This window comes from Protopterus annectens, chromosome 1.part1 (assembly GCF_019279795.1).
Source record: "Protopterus annectens isolate FY-2018-M chromosome 1.part1, PAN1.0, whole genome shotgun sequence".
Classification (NCBI taxonomy): Eukaryota; Metazoa; Chordata; order Ceratodontiformes; family Protopteridae; genus Protopterus; species Protopterus annectens.
Window position 1 is genome coordinate 1,529,607,841 of NC_056726.1, and position 20,112 is coordinate 1,529,627,952.

A 20,112-nucleotide genomic window follows, 5' to 3' on the forward strand; every position below is an offset into this window, starting at 1 on the left:
TTCAACAGTCGTGACTGTATTGTCCATCTGCATGGGTGTCATGAAGTTCACCACTTCTGTCTTAAGAAGCATGAAAAGTTGGCTTTGGAGACATTTTTTACTGTGGTTTCCTTTAATGGGGGGGGGGGGCATTATGTGGATATAAAGGGTGTTTAGCTTATGGTCAGATCGGACCAACGAGGACTTGACTTCAGGTGTGGAACACCAGTCACTCATGTTGGTAATGACTAGGTCGAGGATATTGTTGCCCCTGGTGGGGGTGTGAATAAGTTGATCAGGGCATTGTAGTTTATGAATTCCAGAAAGCGTTGAGCTAAGGAGTTGGTACACAAGTAGTTTTCCCAGTTAATGGTGGGGTAGTTGAAGTTTCCCATTTATTAGGGTGTTTGGTTGAAACCTAATGTTTTCCAGTACATCTAGAAGAGAGGAGTGGGAATCCTGGGGCATGGTGGGGGGTCTGTAGCAAGCTACAGTTTGGATTGCAGTTTTGCCCAGAGTTAGTTGCACTTGGATAACCTCAGATGCATTATGCTGAGCAACTAGCCTGGAGGTGTGGATATTCTTAATGAATATGGACACACCTCTGCCTTTGGTGTTTCGGTCCAGGTTACATGGCCGAAACGATAGCCTGGTAGTGCAGGGGTGCTCTCTGGAGCCTTGAACCAGGTCTGTCACTGCACAGTTATCTATGTTCTCCATTTTAAGTAGTGCCTCGAGTGAGTGCATTTTGAGATTTAGACTTCTAGCATTGAGTAGCATTACCCTCCGTCTTTGCTTGCCTGTTCCTGCTACGGTGGTGAATTTGTCATTTGAACCTTGGCTAAAAAAAGGCACTATAGGGCAGCAAGAGCCTTAGCCAGTATCCCAGGGGTGACAGGTGCAGGCCATGTGTGGCAAAGCATCGTGGTCTGTTGACCATGTCATCCCAAGCAGACAGATACTGAATCCCCTTAGAATGACACCAGAAGCTTAGCCAATTGTTGAAGTCAGTAATTTTGTCTTTTTACTGCAATATCATTCTGGGCGATGGCAGAATGCTACTCGGGGCTAGGGTCATACCTGCCTGAGCTACAGGATCGGAGAGCTCTTTCATGTCTCTCCATGTAGTTTAGGGAGGTACGTCTCAGGTCATTCACACCAACATGGACAATGACGGAGTCATATTTGTACTTGTTGTGGAGTGACCTGAGTGCGTGGGATGTGGCGGATCCTGGCACCCGACAGGCAGCTGACAGTAACCTTCTTGTTTAGCCTGGTGAGTGGAACATCAGTGTGCCTGACTGTAGAGTCACCTATGACTAGTGTGTTGGGTACGTTGTTTTGCCTTATTGGCTGTGGTTGAGGCACACTGAGTCTGTGGGCTATGTGTCATTTGGGTTGTGTTGGAGGATGGAGGTTGCTTGCATTTCTGCTTTGGAGGTCTCCGTTGCTTAGATTGTTATTGAGAGCCTCCGCGAATGTTTGTGTTACTATGTGTGGATTTTGGTGGTGTACATTTAGTGAGAGTGTGGTGTGGTGCAAATGTTTACCTTCTCCTCATGACTGTCAAGTTCAGTCTTGGTTTGAGAGAGCTTTACTTCCAGTTGGCTAGATAAGTGCATCTCTCACAGGTTGTAATGTTGGGTGGTAGGAGGAGAGGGTTGTCTCTGTACATGAAGCAATTTCTACATTGCGTCAAGATGCCCAGATTCATCAGATAGACTGGATAGAACACTGGGATTGGATGTGTCTGAATAAAAAAACTATTTTTCTCTAGCTAAGTGAGGAAAGTGAGTACAAGAGTTGTTTTTCTCTAAGCAAGTGAGAAAAGTAAGTACAAAAACTGGTAATGAGGAAGATTAGAGTGCTGTAGTAATTAGTAGCTTATTTAGTGCTTACAAGTGCTGAGCACGAATAAGCACATTTAAGTGCTAAAAATAAGAATCTGTATCTGCACTAGACGAGTTACAGGACAGAAACAAGTGCAAATGCAGGCTTTCAAATGAGAAAGTTGAGAGAGATGGAAGGGATTGCCCAAATGACCAATAACTACAATTTCTGGGCCAGAACCACTCCTGATGTGGTAGGTTACCTAGTGCTTACCACTTCCACTGATAAGCTAGAAGGCTTCCCTCCAACACAGGCATTGGGGGGGGGGGGGTCAGAAGCTTACATACAGATTTGCTGTATCCAGGACTGTATCTGGAACACTAGTTACAGGAAAGGTAGGAAACAAGCTTAGTCTTTTTTTATTACAGAAAAGTAGCTAAAACAGTAGTAAAAACAGTTCACATACAGTGCAAACCCTTGAGTATGTAGCAATATTAAACCAAACAGTTTAAAAAATGCAATGAAAAAGGACTAAACGCAACTGCAGAAAGGGTTTATTAGGTAGAATGTGGTAGAGAGATAAGAATTCTACAGTGGGGCAGGCAACTGCAGAAGCCACCAAATTTAAACCTCAAACCAGAAATGAGGAGAGTGGGTGGGACAACAGTTTCAACAGATCTAAGCAACAATTAACGGTACAAACTCTAAAACCAAAAAAAATATATTCCTCTCTGTATATTTGCAGATAGATTGGTAGACAGTCTCTCTCACAACACAGGTTCCAGCAGTTTAATGCAGGCTGTTACTAACTGGTCTAATTTTATGCAAGTGATCCTTGAGTTAGATAACACACAAGCTGTAAAAAAAAAAACAGTTGTACCAACTGAAGACATGGCAGAAAATAGGGGGAGGTGGGACAAAACAATTTCAACTGAGATCTAGGCAATTATTAACCGTACAAACTCTAAAACCAAAAAAAGTATACTCAACTCTGTATATTTGCAGATAGATTAAGGTCTGAACATTTATCTCTGTCATTTGTCAGAACCACAGTTTTTTTGGGTTATTTTGTGAGGGGCCACCCAGGAGGTTAAGTTTGGTACTCTGTGCTGCTTCTGAAGATGGAAGTCATGATACCACGTGCGTTTTCTTCTTGATAATTATGCACACATTCATTCCTCTTGCTTCAATTCTGACAGGCTGTAAAATGTTACTAGGGGTGTAGGTGTAGTTGTAGCTTATTTTCTGCCTTGGCTCAAGGTAACTGACCTTATCGGTACACTAATGTGAGTAGGGGTGGGACCCTGTTAGTTTGACTGTTTGCCTTAGTCCTACTGATGCTAAGTGTGTAAATTACAGCCGTGTCACCTATTGGAATAATACTATCATGTTGAGTACCTGGTCACTTCAATTCATAAAACTTTCTCAGACATCTGAAGACCCTTCCCATTACCCACGGTGTTGGGCACCTGTGGTCTCTTCTCTAAGTCCTTTCAGCTAAATGAAGTCAAATTGGGCCAAAGATGACCTCTGGATACAGTCTTCATTTCTGTGCTTTTGTGTTTTGTGTTTGGTGAATCCTGTTTTTCTTTGTGCCCCCACTCAACCACCTTATTCAGTGCAGGGTTTTTTCTCACTCGTGCACTTTTTATCTGTATCTCTCGAGAGCTTATCTGCATGTCATGGTGGTCTGCTTGTTAGATGTTTCTAGCAACAGTTGTATTGTCGAAATGTTGTTGCTGCTGTTCAGGAGCCTTTCTACACTGTCTACATTTCGTTTTATAATGGCAAAAAAAAAATTTGCAGTCTTCACAAGTGCTTCTATAGTACAAAAATTCCACCCTACAATAAGCACTCGGAATGCTTTTTGTTTGGATGAGCAATATTTTTCAGAGGAGTGTACAGTTTAACTGTAGAAGGCATACAGCTTAAAGACTGTCATCTAGACTTTCGTACCCCTGCTTCAGATGTTGCAATGTTGGTCGCTAGTGTCTTCCCACACTAAGATTGGGGGTTTCAGGGCATCATCTTTTGGTTAAAGTTTCAGATTCCGCTACGGATCCCTAGTCTTTGGATTGTATTTGATCCCCATTTCCATCCAGGGGTGACCTTGACAGTCTGAGCTTTTTTCCTTCAGCATCAAAGTCCTTGGTCTTGTTCACCTCTGCATCATTCACATGTTGGCTTTTTGAGGGTCAGTGTCTCAGGGTTATCCTTGGTCCCTTTGGGGCTTTTGCCTAATAATTTCACCCCCAGAGTCTACTTTTTGGCACTGGAAGTAGACTGCCTCTTCTCTACCTCGTGTTGGGAGATGTACCATCAGTCTGTCTCAGGCCCATTGAATTTAGACTTGGGTTAGATATTGACTGCCCTCTTCTCCTTGCTTCTCAGGATACAGGGACTGCTGGCCCATCCCTGGATGGCAGTCTTATTTCTAGTGCACAGTCTTTTCCTTGGACTCCCACCAACCCAGAGATTGGTAAGGCTCTGTGTAGGAAGCAACATAACAAATCCATTGCTGTAGTCGTGGTTAATTACTAATAGGACAATGCCCTTGGTGGAATAACCCAGATGTGTTGCTACATCTATAAATGCTCTGACAAGGTTTTCTGCCCTATCCTCCAGTGTGTCCCAGCTGGTCGCATAATCTGGTGGTGGGGACTGTATTGTGTTTTTGGCTGCAGACTAGAAGCTTTCCCTTTGTCTTATTACTGTCTGAACATGGAAGACTTTTTATTAGGTGCTGTGGGTAGGTGCTGCATGTTTGGCTGCTTTAAATTGTTTGTTTTGCTTTTATACTGTGGATTAACTGAGATCTGGAGGTGGTAAAAATTTGTGCAGCATCTTTCCTGGGCTATTAGGCCTGCTTCCTGTGTTGTGCTGGTTGTTTAGATCTGGATGAGTGGCCGACTTGTTAGATGAGTGGTTCATCTTTGATCGCATACTTGCTCACACTCTTACTGCCCTGACCAAATGGGCCTGGAAGAGTTCATTTGTTTTATGTACATTTGTTTTGGAGGTACAGCATTAATCTGGAAGGACCATTTGCCCGTCAGTACTAGTAGAACAAAATATTTTAACTTGCTACATATAGCAGTAAAACCAATACATTATAATGAAGTATTAGATTAGCATCTCTGAGAAGAAGAGATGCAGTCCATACTAGGAGTAAAGGAGCTCTTCAGCAGTTTAACAGAGCAATGAGCCATTACTCGTGGGTATAGTCTTAGTATGGTCAGTCAGGAAATTCTTTTGTTTTTTGTACCATAAATTACCTAAACTAGTGATATTACAAAGTCCTTGGAATTCCTTTTTACCTAACTATAGATCTGAAGTAGGATATTCATTTGTCTGCAACCTGTGGGTTATGGATCCGATATCGGATCCGAACCGGCATGGTTTTCCAGCTATGGATCCAAGCTCTCAGCTCCTCCCCTCACCCATAATGCCCTGCTCTACCCTCATGACCTCAGATCTTGTTTGCCGCGCTGGTAACTGGATGTGGATACATAGCTCTCAGCTAAGTAGACTATTTTCTTGTTCAAAAACAGAGAATTTTTTGTTTCTTTAACAAATTTTGTGTGAAAGTAGTAGGTTTCCCGTTAATTTAGACTGTTTTAAGTTTATTTTAAGTTACAGTAATAATTTTTATTCCCTCCCCTCGCTGTACGTAGAGTGTGTGTGTAGGCCTGTGTGCTTTCTTTTGTTGTTTAAGTTACTTTTCTGTAACTTTAGGTTTTATAGATTATGGCTGAACAGCCTAAGTCTATATTTTCAAAATGCTCCGAGTGTGGCCATAAGCTCTCACCGGCTGATGGCCACACTCTGTGTGTTAAGTGTCTTGGGGTTGAACACCTCACATCTGGTTGTTCCATTTGTGCAGGGTTCAACCCCAGGGCACTGAGGGAGCGGAGGTCCAAGCTGGTCTTGGCGGGTCTTTACCGCCGGACTCGGCTCCGACCTCCGCTCCTTCGGGACTCCTGCTGCAGTTGTTCCCCCTGTGGCACCCCTCCTGCTCCTGGGACTCAAACTCCCGCTTCTGGAGAGGAGAGGGATGCATCTAAAGGACCGGAGGGAGAAGCACCAAGCGGCGGGCCGAGACCTCTGTTTCGCCCCGCCAGCCAAGCGGGCTTCTCCCGGCTCCGTTCGGTTCGGTCTCCTCCTTCTCGGCTCCGGTCCCCTGTGTGCTTCTCACCGGGTCCTGAGGAGGAGGAGACCCGATCTCCGTCGAGGCTATCGAGGAGGCATTCCAGGCCTACCTCGGTAGCCTCGCCGAGATCTACCCATAGCTCGGATGCTGATCTGGACCGGATGATGAGAAGGTTCATCCAGGCCCAGATGCAGATGGGAGTGCTCTTGCCTCCCCTCCGGGGAGCTCAACACCCTTTTAAGCCTATTGCTCCTTCTCCGACCCGCTATCCGGGTTCGAGCAACTGGAGCCGAGCAGCTTCGAGCCGGGGAGGTCGGAGCCGATAGTACTTGGTACCGGATCCGACCCTGCCCTCGAGTGCCGGACCTGATCTCGGAGCCTGGATCCGAGCCGGATCCGGGGATCAGTGCTCCTTCGGCGCCGTCTGTGTCGGAGCGCACTGTCCTTCGGATCCGAGTGCCGCGCCGGCACCGACCCACTCCTCGATCCGAGGGGGAGCCGATTGTCGGATCCTTTGGTCGAGGTCGGCTCCCCTTCGGCTTTTGATGTAGTGGAGAGGGCACTGTTGAGGGTCTCCGGACCCCCGGCACTTGCTTCGCTCCGCCCGCTCCTCTGCACTGGGCCAGGCTTCCACCATCCGGCCCCTGGGACAGCCCGCTCTGTGCCCCAAGTTGCTCCCATGGAGCAAATTGCTGCTTGCGAGGACTCCTCTGACAGCCCCCAGAGGAGGCCCTCGCAAGCATACGTGCAAAAGGAGGCACATTGACTCCCAGTCTCTCACTGAAGACACGGACTTGGAGGAAGGGAAGGCTCCCCACGGTCACCCCGAGGATGTCTCCTTCGGAGACATCATGGAAATGCTCCGTATTAGGGGGTGGTCTGCCCCAAGTCTTCCTCGGACGAGTCCGTGTTCTTGGAGGCATTCAAACGGGCCCGTCTACCTCTTGGGTGTCCCCTGCCGACCCCTGGTGGACCTTATTACCACCAGGGCGTGGAAGGAACCGGACACCGTGGAGCCAATTCCCAAAAGACCTGATAGGATCCTTAGTCCGCCCGACAGGACCCATTGGAGTAAGGGGCCTCCTGTAGATGCCATGTTGATGGCGGCGGCCACAAAGAGGGAACTGGCTCAGGAGAGTCCTCAGTCCACCCACCGAGCAGGGAGTCTCGGATGATGGACCGCTTGGGGAAGCGGATGTTCAGTTCGGCGACCTTCTCGGTAAGGGCGCTGAACTATTTGGCACATGTTATTCAGATGCACCCAGACCTTATTAAAGACTATGCTGCATCCCCTGAGTCCATTTCGAGGAGGACAGAGTTCTGCACTCCACCAAAATGGCCACTCTTAGGTCAGTCACAAATACTTCTATGCGGCTACTCTCCCATGCTACGGAGGCGCCGCTAGAGCTGCGGGACAGGACTGGTGACTAGACGTCAGGGCTGGCACCGTAACTGCGATTTTTCTGAGCCCTTCAAGGCGCTTTGAACGCCCCTTTGATGGTTCTGCTCTGTTTGGCAAGACCGTTCGCGACGTTGACCCAGAGCGAGAAGGACGGAAGACGCTGTCTGCCGTCGGAATCCGCTTCTCTGCACCCCAGAGGCCCTATTCTAGGAACCAAAAGGGTCAGAAGAAGATGTGGTTCCGGAAGTCGCAGCAGTCCCAGCCTGCTCCGGACAACCAGTCCTTCCGTGGCAGAGGAGGACAGGGAGGACGCCGCCCTAGAGGCAGAGGGGCTCCCAGAAACTTCGGGTCCAGGGAACCTTTCTCTGAACGGCCGCGCAGCAACCCTGAGGTTGCCCGACTGCTCTACTCTGGAGGCAGTCGGGGACGTTCCGGGCACCTAGCGGCATGGGAGTCCATAACATCGGACCGCTGGGTTCTCCAAATCATATCCAGGGATATCGCATTCCTTTCCTTCACCTTCCAAAGATGAAGTCCCTCCCAGACGCACCACCCGGTCAAAGGGAGGCCGCTTTGGCAGAAATTGGCCATCTGCTAAAGAAAAGAGCCATCCAGCCCGTTCCCCAGACCAGATCGGATCAGGGTTCTACTCCAGATTCTTTTAGTGCCAAAAAGACGGGGAACTAAGACCAATCCTAGACCTCTCTCTCTTGAATCTGGCAGTCCCCAAAGAAAAATTCGAATGGTCACTCTGCAATCTATTCTCCCCTTCTGGGAGAAGATCACTGGATGTGCTCGATAGATCTCAAGGACGTACTACCACATCCTGATGGACAGGCGCTCCAGGAGGTTTCTCCGCTTCGGCTGGGAGCCAGTCACTACCAGTTCGGGTCCTTCCCTTTGGTCTCACCACAGCCCCAGGGTGTTTACCAAAGTACTAGCAGTGGTAGCGGCCCACCTGAGGCTTCAGGGGTGCAGGTCTTTCCCTACCTGGATGACTGGCTCCTTACCGCCCCAACAAGGCATCTACTTCTCTTGGCGAGACTCCTTTCTCCATCTTGCTCCATTTCTGGGCATCACAATAAATACAAACAAGTCCAACCTGGCCCACACAGCTCTTAGATTTCATAGGGGCCAGACTAGACACAAGGAGTTTACGAGCCTTCCTCACTGCGGACAGAGTTCTAAATCTGCAGCTCCAGGTGCGGGCCATTCTCCATTCAAGTTCTGTTCCAGCGGAGTTGGTCCTGAGGGCTCTAGGGTCCATGGCTTCGCTATAGCACTTCTTCCTCTTGCCAGGCTCAATATGCGCATTCTACAGTGGACGCTCTTAGTACAGTGGTCATACCTTGCTCTCCCCATGCATCATCCCATAGCGATCAGCAAGGCTTGCAAGCGGTCCCTCTTGTGGTGGCTCCACTCCCGGATCTCCACGAGGGTCGCCCATTTTGTGCTTCTCCCTCTCGCCACGGTGACCACGGACGCCTCCGCCTCGGGTGGGGGCACTTTGGCCGGACAGTCCAAGGCACGTGGAACGATTCAGAGACCTTACTGCATATCAATGTTCTAGAGATGAGAGCAGTGCTCTTAGCGTTGCTAGCACTTCAGGACTTTCTTCCCTTGGGAACAATTGCGATTCAATCGGACAATATGTCTGTTGTCTGGTACATCAACAAGCAAGGGGAACAAGGTCATACCCCCTTTTTCGAGAGGGGATGGGAGTTTGGGAATGGGCAATCTCCACCAAACGCTTTCCCATAGCAACGCACAATCCGGTCGGTCCAACATCCTAGCGGACAAGCTCAGTCGCACCATTCTGACCCCTTACGAGTGGTCTCTCAATTGTCAAGTAGCGAACGCATATTCGCACGGTGGGGAACCCTTCATGCGATCTCTTTGCTTCTCCCTCAAACACCAAGTGCGACAGTTTTTCGCTCTAATACCTCCTCCCGGAGGTACCCCAAGAGACGCCTGGTGCATGCTTGGCCGGCCGGTCTTCTGTATGCCTATCCACCCTTGCCTCTGATGCTGCAAGTTCTTCAGAAAGCCTCTCGGGTGGGTTGCAGAATGATTCTCATTGCTCCATTCTGGCCTCGACAGATCTGGTTCCCCTTTCTAAGGTCTCACTCGGTGAATCCTCCTTGGATTCTAGATCCCATTCCGGATCTGATATCCCATCCATCCTGCATTCCTCCGCCGAACCTGGACAACCTGAAGCTGACCGCTTGGCTGCTCCAGTTCCACTCTTGATAAGGACTCCGGGTATTTCTTCACCGGTAAAGGCTATTTTGGTGGCGGCTCATAAACCATCCACTAGAAAGGTTTACAAGCAAATGGAAACGCTTTCTCTGTGGGGGCGGAGCGGCAAGGCCTAGATCCCTGCACGGTTCCTCTCCCTGCACTGCGTGATTTTCTAACCTCTCTCTTTAATGATGGTGCCAGCAGTTCCACAGTCAAAGTTCAACTGGCGGCAATTTCTCACTATCACATTGGTCAAGAGTCTAATCCTCTTATGTCAGCCAAATTGTGCAAAACATTTCTTAAAGGTACTTTCCTTCTCAGGCCCCTATAAAGCAAGCAGTTCCTCCTTGGGACCTTTCTTTGGTTCTACAGGCCTTGACCGCTCCCCTTTCGAGCCAGAGGCTACGGTGGATCTCAAATTCTTGTCCTACAAGACAGCCTTTTTGGTAGCCATTACATCAGCCAAGAGAGTTTCTGAACTTCAAGCTTTATCAGCTAAACCTCCTTACTTGGTATTTCATCCGGACCGTGTCTCCCTCAGAACCAACCCGTCCTTCCTTCCTAAAATCGCTTCTGAAGCAAACATCAATCAATCCATTAACCTCCCTGTTTTCTTCCCTAAGTTTGAAAACAAAGGTGAATATAAGCTACACTCACTAGATGTTCACAGGCAACTTAGATTTTATCTCAACAGGACAGCTGGTCATAGGCAATCCGACCAGCTGTTTATTTCCTTTGCAAAATTCAATTTGGGCAAGCCAATTTCTAAAGTTTCTCTGTCCCGCTGGATTTCACAGTGCATTTTATTGGCTTATCAAGCGTCAGGAAGGCCCGACCGGGGTGTTCATGCCCATTCAACCCGGTCAGTATCTACCTCGGCAGCCTTCAAGGCTAGGATTCCTCTAGATGATATTTGTGCAGCAGCCACGGGCTTCATCTCATACATTTATTTCTCACTATAAGTTGGATCTTGCATCTAGGGGTAGAGCATCCTTTGGCTCAGCGGTGCTCGGAATATCCTTCCATGATGGCCGCCCAAGATTCAGGTAGCTGGGGACTCTGTCCCACAGGTTGCAGACAAATGAATATCCTACTTCAGATTTAGAAGTTATGTACTCACCATAACGTTCCATCTGAGTAGGTGTATTCATTTGTCTGCAACCATCCCGCCCTCCTATCCCCCTGGCCTTTCAGTTTCCTGCATATTCCTTGTTACCCTTTTTAGGGTATTGTTGCTTTGGCAAACTCGATCTGAGGTCATGAGGGTAGAGCAGGGCATTATGGGTGAGGGGAGGAGCTGAGAGCTTGGATCCATAGCTGGAAAACCATGCCGGTTCGGATCCGATATCGGATCCATAACCCACAGGTTGCAGACAAATGAATACACCTACTCAGATGGAACGTTATGGTGAGTACATAACTTCTAATTATTCTAAAACAGTGAATGGTGGTTGAGGTGTGAGAGGGGTTGGTGGGTTGTAACATGTTTTAAAGATGATGCATACTGGATTGTGTTTGGGAAGAGTTTTTGGCTTTTCCTGTTTTGGTGTAATAGTAAATTCTTACTTGTTACTCTCTCCTCTTAAGAGTGCTGAAAAGGGCCCCAAAACTGGGCAATTCTATTTTGTTTGTATAGTCAGTTTAGAATCCTGATTGCACTGTGCATTTGTTCATACCTCTTAACTTCATACTTTTGGATTGTACCCTTTTTTTTTCCTCTGATTCATTCTTCACTACTGCTGGTTAGCTACATTCCCTACTTCAGGCTGTAATGTTTTACTAGGTGTTGTGTACATCGTCTTCTGACACTTGTGTACGCTGCAGTGTGGTAGGACAAGGCATTTGCGTGACACCACATAATGGAAAAAAATTAAACCTATTAACATTTTCCATTGCATGTTTTATCTGTTGCACATTTTCTTTCTTTACAGCAACTCTCCATTTAGTCCCTGATTACAGAAAGTACTCCGTTCCTGCTTCCCTTAAGTCTTCCCCTCCTCCTGAAACTTTCATTTAAATTTATTTTTCTCACAGATTCCATTTATTCCCATGTAATTGGTTCCTTCCCTTTTTTAAAGATCTCTTTCAGTTTATCTCCTCTCTTACAGTAGTGAATACTTAAAATGTAAACAAATCTGTATTTGAATTTCCTTTTCTTGTAATTCCTCTTTGGCAGTCAATAGAATTAACCTCAAGGCTATGTTTAGGCAATTCAGATCCTGTCTCCCACCTCAGAGTAATCCTTTACTTTGTCAGAGTTGTTTGCTCTTCCAATACGGGAAGTCTGCTGGCTCTATTTACTTCCATAAGACATGTTCCCGGTTACTAATTTCTTCCCCCATTACATCTCCAACATTGGCTTTATACCTGGGGGAAAACTTTGAAGTCTGCAGTATAAAAAAAGGTCTAGATGCAAACACTTCAAGCGAAAAATCCTAAACCTTCTGGACTTTGTAATTCTGCTTTGCATCTTTTCACTGTACCTTGAATGATGCCAACTAATTTTCCATTTGTTAAATTTCATTTCTACTTGTCTCAGCCTATGCCTATTCCCTACAGCCTTCTCTTCTCTCATTAATCCTCCCACTTTTTATGTTGCTCGCTCTCTCTCTTTCGAAACTACTCCGTCTGACTTTCAGTATAACACCAGTCCTGGCTATTGCAAACTAAATGGCCAATTTTATCAAATGTATATGTTTATTTTGCTTTCTTATTTTTACATACATATAAATATTTCAAAGCTCAGGCAGTAATGTCCTAACTCTGCAGTACACCGAAACACTTGTTCCCATAATAAGTGTCCAGACTATCCTTTAAAAATATCTAATCTAGTACTTGATTTAATGTAATTTTGGTAGTCTTTTCTATGCATTGACTACTTTGAGAGCCAATTGGTGCACTTTTTGTTTCTGTAGAATCTTTTGTGGGATTTTTAATTCTCTACAATATTTTGATAACCCCAAACGACATTGTACAAATTCAAATGTTTCAAACTTTCATAATACCTTAAATGTTCACATCCATGGCTGCCATTTATATATTTCAGCTGTACTTTTCCATTTTATTTATGCTTGTTTACTTGCATGGTTTCCATATTGTTCCATGCTTAAGTTTTTGTCTAATATAACTAACAAACAAGTTAATCATTTCTAATTTTCTAGACTGTAAAAGTTGTTTTATAGAATCTCCAGTGCTATATAACTATCATTGAGATTTTTCTCATCAACCAGTTGTTTAAAGCTGGATCTTCCCAAATACCTAGGTCCTTCAAGATCTTTTTTGTCAATGGGCCATAGAACTGATTCCTTTACTCCAGGTTATTTCTTCAAAGAAGGGAAGGATTCTGAATATCCATTTTGGACCTGTCAAAGTTGAACAAGTTTCTTTGTTAAAAAAATTCAGCATGCTTATCTTCAGAAAGTACTGCCTCAGTAGGGTAGTTGTTGCTGTAAACACGAGGGATGCCTATTTCCACATTTCTGTAGTAAAGGAGCACAGAAGCTACCTTTGCTTCAGGGCAGTGGGTGCTTACTACCAGATGTTCTTCATTCCACATTGCTGCAGTCCTAACTATTGGGTAGTCCGCTGTCCAGTCGGCCCGAATACCAAAGTATATGGCTGACGTCGGTCAGGGCGCATTAGACTGACGTCAGTACGTCAGGGTACTAATGCGCATGACCGACGTCATATCCTCTGTCTTTTTTGCCGCATGGTCCGATGCAGAAGCAATTTTGCGAGTGCAGGTTGGCGTTCTGAAAGTTTCTGAAGTCAGAGTTTCAGACCGAATCAAAGTTGGCTAAGTACCCGTTAGAATATTTTGTTTTTTTCTTGCCTCAGTATTTAACCGGATGTCAGAAAAAGTGAATAACTGTATTTCTTGTGGGAAACAGATACCTCATAGGGATTACCATACTTTGTGTATACCTTGTTTAGGGCCTGAGCACGACGTTGTTGGATGCCGCTCTTGTGCTAGATTTAACAAACGCACTATTAAGAGAAGGTTAGACTGTGCCAGGTTAGTGTTTGGGAAGCGTTGTAATTATAAAATGCCGCCGGATGCTCCGGCCTTGCTTCGCTAAAAAGCAAAGATAAAGCAGCAAAGCCTAGGGTGGAGGAACCGACAGTCCCAGACGCCGGTTCTTTGGAAGGCTCAGTGGAGCCGGAGGTTTTGCCAGGTGTTTCTTTGGAGTCTCAGGAGAGACTTTACTGTTACAGGATGTTTCCTCTCAGGAAGTAGGCCAGGCTGAGGGGCTTCTCAGGTGGCTGTTCTTCCCTCTCTTCCTAAGGTGGTTAGAGCCTCCCTTCAGTTTCCAAGGCTTCTTTGAGGGGCAGGCCAAGTTTAGCTTCTGTGGGGTTTCTCCTACTGCTTCAGGATCTTTGCCTAAGAAACATATGCTTAAAATGGCAGAGGATTTGATTACTATGATTAGGGTTCTATGCCCCTCCTGATAAGAGGCCTAGGGTGGAACCTGAGTTTGAGAGTTTTGAGCAATGCTCGAGGCTTGAGTCTTGGCTGAAGACTTGCAGGAGTTCCTCCTTATTCTGATTCTGATGTGGATGATTCTACTCCTTCTGCTTCTCCTCCTGAGGATTTTTCATTTTCAGAGACTCTGCATTCCATGAGGGAGCATTTTAAATGGGAAGGTCAAGATTTCTCTGATTCCAGGAAAAGGCTTAGGGAATTCTTGTTTTTACCCCAGCATAGGCCTTTAGCTATACCTCCTGTTTTAAATGTGGTGGAAGATGTGTTTGCAGAGGCTTCCCTGAATCCTGATTCTTTGCCTCCTGCCCCAGTTAAACCGGATAGGTATTATAGGGTGCCTGAAGCTCATAAGTATCTTTTTCCGAGTCCTAGGGCAGACCCGGAAACTGTCTCTCAGGGGCCTAAAGGTGTGAAGGTCTCAGTTGTTAAAAATCCTGTCCCTCCTGATAGAGGCAAGGGCTTTGGATAGATGGGGAAAGAAAGTGTATACTTCTTCCACTTTAGCCATGAGGGCGTTGAATTGTCAGTTTCACATGTTAAAATATCAGAATTATCTTCTTTCACAGTTGAAATCTAAGGTGGATGCTCTGGCTGAAGGTATTGAGTGTAAAGAGTTGCAGGATTTGGTTCATGTGTCTGAACAGGTGGGTAAACATTCCTTACAGTGTGGTTTTGATGCTGTGCAGGCCTCCTCCAGGGTGGCTGCCACTGGTTCTGTTCTTCGTAGACACGCATGGCTGAGAGATCAGAATTTAGCTGAGCATGTTAAGACAAGGATTTTGGATGCTCCTTTACAGTCTGATGTGTTTGGTTCGCCTGTGGAAGCTGTGTTGAAGAAAATGGAGGACAAGGCTAAGTCTATGCAAACTGTTAAAGATTTTTTGCAGGTGCAGCCTCCGAAGTTTAGTAGAAATTGGCCTACTAAGGGATGGTCTTATCCTGCTTATGATTCCCAGTCTAGGGGTAGGTCTAGACGTGGTAGGGGCAGAGCTCCGGGTTCTTTTAGGCCTAGGACAGGGAGTTCCCCTGCCCAGACTTCGGGTGAGGGCAGGGTTCAGTCCTTTCGTAAGCAGACCCAATGACCTGCCTTTTCAGCTGCCAGTACGTTCTCGCCTGGCAGCACCTTTGGGAGGAAGGCTGTCTCTTTTCAAAGAAAATTGGGATTTAATTACCCAAGACAGATGGGTTCTGGATATTATTCACCACGGTTACAGGTTTTATTTCCATACCTTGCCTCCTTTCAAAGGCATGCCAGACATTCCTCCTCTTCAAAGAACAGAGGCTCACAAACAAATTTCTCTGTTGCTCCAAATAGGGGCCATTCAGTCAGTTCCTGTGCCGGAAAGGGGCCTAGGATTTTATTCTCGCCTGTTCCTAGTACCAAAGAAGGGGAACACGTGGAGACCAATTCTGGATTTATCTATTCTCAACACTTACCTGGACATTCCCAAGTTCAAAATGTTGACGTTACAACAGCTTTTACCTCTGCTGGGCAAAGATCACTGGATGGTAACTTTAGATCTCAAGGAAGCTTACCTTCATGTGCCAATAAGACTACGTTGCAGGAAGTATCTGCGTTTTCGAGCTGGAAATTCTCATTATCAGTTCTCTGCATTGCCCTTTGGCTTATCTACTGCGCCCAGAGTATTCACAAAGGTTCTGGCTCCAGTGATAGCTTACTTCAGGCTAAAAGGAATCCAAATCTATCCTTACTTGGACGACTGCCTGATTCTGGCTCAAGAAAAGGAAGATCTTCTACAGCATCTGGAATATGTCTTAGCAGTGCTAAGATGCCTAGGGTATTCTGTGAACGAAATAAAGTCCAGTCTAGTACCCTCTCAAGACATGTGCTTTCTGGGTGTGAGACTGAATACAGCAGCCCAGATGGCCTTTTTAACCCCGGACAAACAAAAGAATCTTTCCAGTTACTTCCATCATCTATCTCTTCAGTCCGGGCTGACTGCAAGGACAGTCCTTCAAGCCTTAGGGTTCATGGCATCTTGTATTCTGGTGCTTCCCAATGCCAAACTGCATATGAGGAAGCTACAATGGTATCTCAAAATCTGTGGACACAGCACTGCCAGGATTTGGACACTGTCATTCAAATAATACCTTGCATTCAAAAGGAATTTTTGTGGTGGGCTCAGGAATGTCACCTAAACAAGGGACTCTCTGTGACCCGGCCAGAGGCAAGTCAGATTCTAACGACAGATGCCTCAGATATTGCTTGGGAGCTCATCTAAATGGAAAGTGGATACAAGACAAGTGGCCTGCCAGACTACAGCATCTACATATCAACATGAAAGAGATGTTAGCAGTTCAGTTTGCATTAATTGCTTTCAAGGAGTTACTTCTTCCAGGGCAGGTGTTGATTCTAACAGACAACACAACTGTCATGTGGTACATCAACAAACAAGGGGGAACTCATTCTTACCCATTGTGCAGACAAGCAATGATTTTATGGGAGACTGCGCTCAGTCTGCAACTAACTCTTCAGGCAAGGTTTCTGCCGAGCACAGAACTCCTTAGCAGATGTATTAAGCAGACAAATCATGGATCCCCACGAGTGGAAACTGGATCTTCATGTATTTCAAAAATTGACAGTGTCATGGGGAACTCCAGACATAGATCTGTTCGCTTCTCCACTAAACCACCAGCTGCCAAAGTTTTGCACGAAGGGATTTCATCACACAGCTTGGAAAGTGGATGCTCTTTCTTTCAGTTGGAAAAATCTTCATGTGTATGCTTTTCCACCTCTGCCTCTTCTTCCAAAGGTGCTTCTAAAGGTCAGACAAGACAAGTCAAGGATGATTTTAATAGCTCCAGATTGGCCTCGGCAGCACTGGTACCCATTACTGAGGAGTCTGGTAAGGAAGCCTCCATGGCCTTTACCCTTGATTCCACACCTGTTGTCTCAGAGGGACGGTCACCTGCTCAATGTCAAGCTTCAATCTCTTCATCTAACAGCCTGGCATATTCTGTTTAGAAAGACAGCAGGTCTCAGCTTCCTCAACAAGTTTTAAATGTGATTATGGAAGCCAGAAGACCTAGTACAAGGAAAGTGTACGCAGAAAAATGGAAGAGATTTTTATTTTGGAGTGCAGCAAACAATTTGGAGATTTCTGAGCCAAATTTGAGTGTGGCTCTTCAATATCTTACTGAGTTACTAGACAAAGGTTTGTCTTTCTCTTCCATTAAGATTCATGCTGCAGCAATTTCAGCTCACTATGATTGTGACCCACCATTGTTTTCGCATCCTTTGTTCAAACAATTTCTTAGAGGGGCAAAGAATATAAGACCCCCACGTAGAGCTCCTACTCCTGCTTGGGATCTCAATTTTGTGTTGGAGAAACTTACTCTACAACCTTTTGAGCCTGCGGCTACTGCTGAATTGAAATACTTGTCATGGAAGAGATTTTGCACACTTTAGATGTACACAGGCTATTGCGTTATTATTTGAGCAGGACTAAGGATTTTAGGCAGTCTCAGCAGTTGTTTGTTTCTTTTGCTTTGAGTTCAAAGGGCAAGCCTGTGTCGAAGCAAACTATTTCTAGGTGGATTGGGTGTTGCATTACATTTTGTTATTCCCATCATGGCAAGGAGATTCCAGCTGGGATTAGGCCTCATTCCACTAGGGCTACTGCCACTTCTACAGCATTTCTAAGGGGGGTGGCAACTAAGGATATTTTGGAGGCAGCTACTTGGAGTTCAGTGCATACTTTCACTAAGCATTATCACCTTCCTCTCTACTCTAAGTCTAGGGCTGGTTTTGCCACAGCTATTTTGCAAGGCATGTTGTCAGTTCCTGCTTCCTTATGATTTGCCAGCCTCCCTTACCTCTGCTTTGGGATTCTACCCAATAGTTAGGACTGCAGCAATGTGGAATGAAGAACATAGTACAGTTTTGTACCTACCATAAATGTAGATGTTCGAGGATCCACATTGCTGCAGTCCAATTTACCCTCCCTCCTTCCCCTCTGTGTTTAGGGGTGGTTGTGTAGGTGAGGTTATATTCTGCTAATTGTGTATATTTTGTACATATATTTTTTGGTGCAGGTATTTTGGGAGTTTTTTGGTTTTTGGCCTTATCTTTTCAGGGTCTTCTGACATCTGGGGCAAGAAAAGACTGAGGATATGACGTCGGTCATGCGCATTAGTACCCTGATGTACTGACGTCAGTCTAATGCGCCCTGACCGACGTCAGCCATATACTTTGGTATTCGGGCCGACTGGACAGCGGACTACCCAATAGTTAGGACTGCAGCAATGTGGATCCTCGAACATCTACATTTATGGTAGGTACAAAACTGTACTTTTTGTGCCTTCCTGAATAGACTCTCCTGGTCTCTCTGTAAATTGTTTTAGTATTAACATCTCTAGGGAAATGTATCGGTAAACTGTGTTTTACTCATGATTTATAAAGCACATGTTTCTATGTTTTACTCGTGATGATTTGCATGTATGTTTTTTTTTTTTTTTTTTTTTTTTTTTTTTTTTTTTTTTTCTAGATAAAGATCTGTGTTCATAATTGGTTGACCTCTGATTAGTTTGTAGTTGGCACTGTTGCATCTTTCTTACATGCTTTGTGAAACATCAACACTTCCTTCTTGCATGTTTGTGTGTGTGAGACTGTGTCCAGTCGGACTTTCCCAGTTAACATATGTAAAATACAGTTCACATTTTCCCGTACCTGGGCGATGGCCTCATTCAAGCAAACACTGCATTGTCTTCTGTTACAAACACCATGGGAAGCAAGAACCCGATAACACTGGCACACAATCTACTTCCTGAGGTGAGTGCCTATTCACCGTCCTTGAAGCAGCTACCTGGTCCTCGGTATGTCCCTCCAAGCTTTTGCAATTTAACTGCACTTTCTAGAGGCTGTGCAGTTATGAAGGGTCTCATCTCCCCTAGACAGTCTTCTGTCCAACACCCCCCTTCCTGTCATTACTGCAGCAGTGAGACACAATGGATGCAGTAGTTGTGTATCTTACCGTAAATGCAGATATTCAGTGTCTTCACTGTTGGTTCCCTGCATCCCATCTCTGCATGCTCATCCTGTTTGGGTAGGGGGCTGGTATCCTACCTTCCTTTTTTAGGTCCCTTGTTCCAATCCCCCACTAGTTTCCCCTTGTTTCTTGTCTTTCCCAGGAGAACCCGCAGGGCAGATCCTGCTCCACAGCAGGAATGAATTGGGACTCTGGTCTCGGCCAAAGGAAATGGTGCCAGATGACCCTTTATCCCTTCCTCCAAGCCCAGCAGAGACACTTAATTGGGTATCAAGAGTATAAAGTCTCTGGTATTCAGGCTTACCTGTGGTTTCCAGGGGAGGAAATCCCAAAAGTTATTACTGCACCTGGAAGATTCTTTTGCCTCTTCTGAGGAAGTGGTGGTGGTTTGCATGATGAATATGTTTGCTCATTGGCTTTTGCCATTTCTTTGCTTTCAGTATCTGAAAGTGGGGTTCTTTGACTTTGGTGAAACATCTGAAGTGGGGATTGGGTAGCCTGAGAAACTTTTTTTTTTTTTTTTTTTTTTTTTTTTTTTTGTCTAGCACACCAAATACTTGCAAACATTTGTTGCATCATTGATGACCATGATACCACCAGTACATAGTTGCTGTTACAGTAAACGTACAATTTGAGTATTCAACTTCGTGGTCACAGTTGTGTTCTAAATAGTTTGTAACATTGATTCACTTGTGTAAGTGTACTAAAGAATGTTTTTACTGTACTCCACAGAAATCAACAGAGTGCGGAAGGATATGTATAATGAGACTGTATCGGGTCTCATTGAGAGTAATCCTTTAGATCTGCCTGAGCCTGTGGGACCAGTTATACATGTACAAGAGAAACTGTATGTGCCTGTAAAGGAATATCCAGATGTAAGTATACTGAGTAGAATAATTCACTTAAACACAAATCAAAATTAAAAAAAAAAAAATTTTGTTTTCTCACTAATTACCGAATATGATTTTCCATAGCTGGAGTGCATCATACATATACCGAGAAGGTTGGCAAACGAACA

General features: G+C 45.5%; 1 protein-coding gene across 2 annotated transcripts in view; it reads left to right on the forward strand.

Annotated features, from left to right (window-relative positions):
* Positions 1 to 20,112, forward strand: part of LOC122811194 (protein quaking-A-like) — a 466,526-nt gene that overhangs the window by 22,044 nt on the left and 424,370 nt on the right. For both annotated transcript variants that reach the window (XM_044082883.1, XM_044082875.1), the window contains exon 2: positions 19,827 to 19,969. In XM_044082883.1, the coding sequence (XP_043938818.1) occupies positions 19,827 to 19,969 (143 nt within the window). The remainder of the gene's footprint in view (positions 1 to 19,826; positions 19,970 to 20,112) is intronic.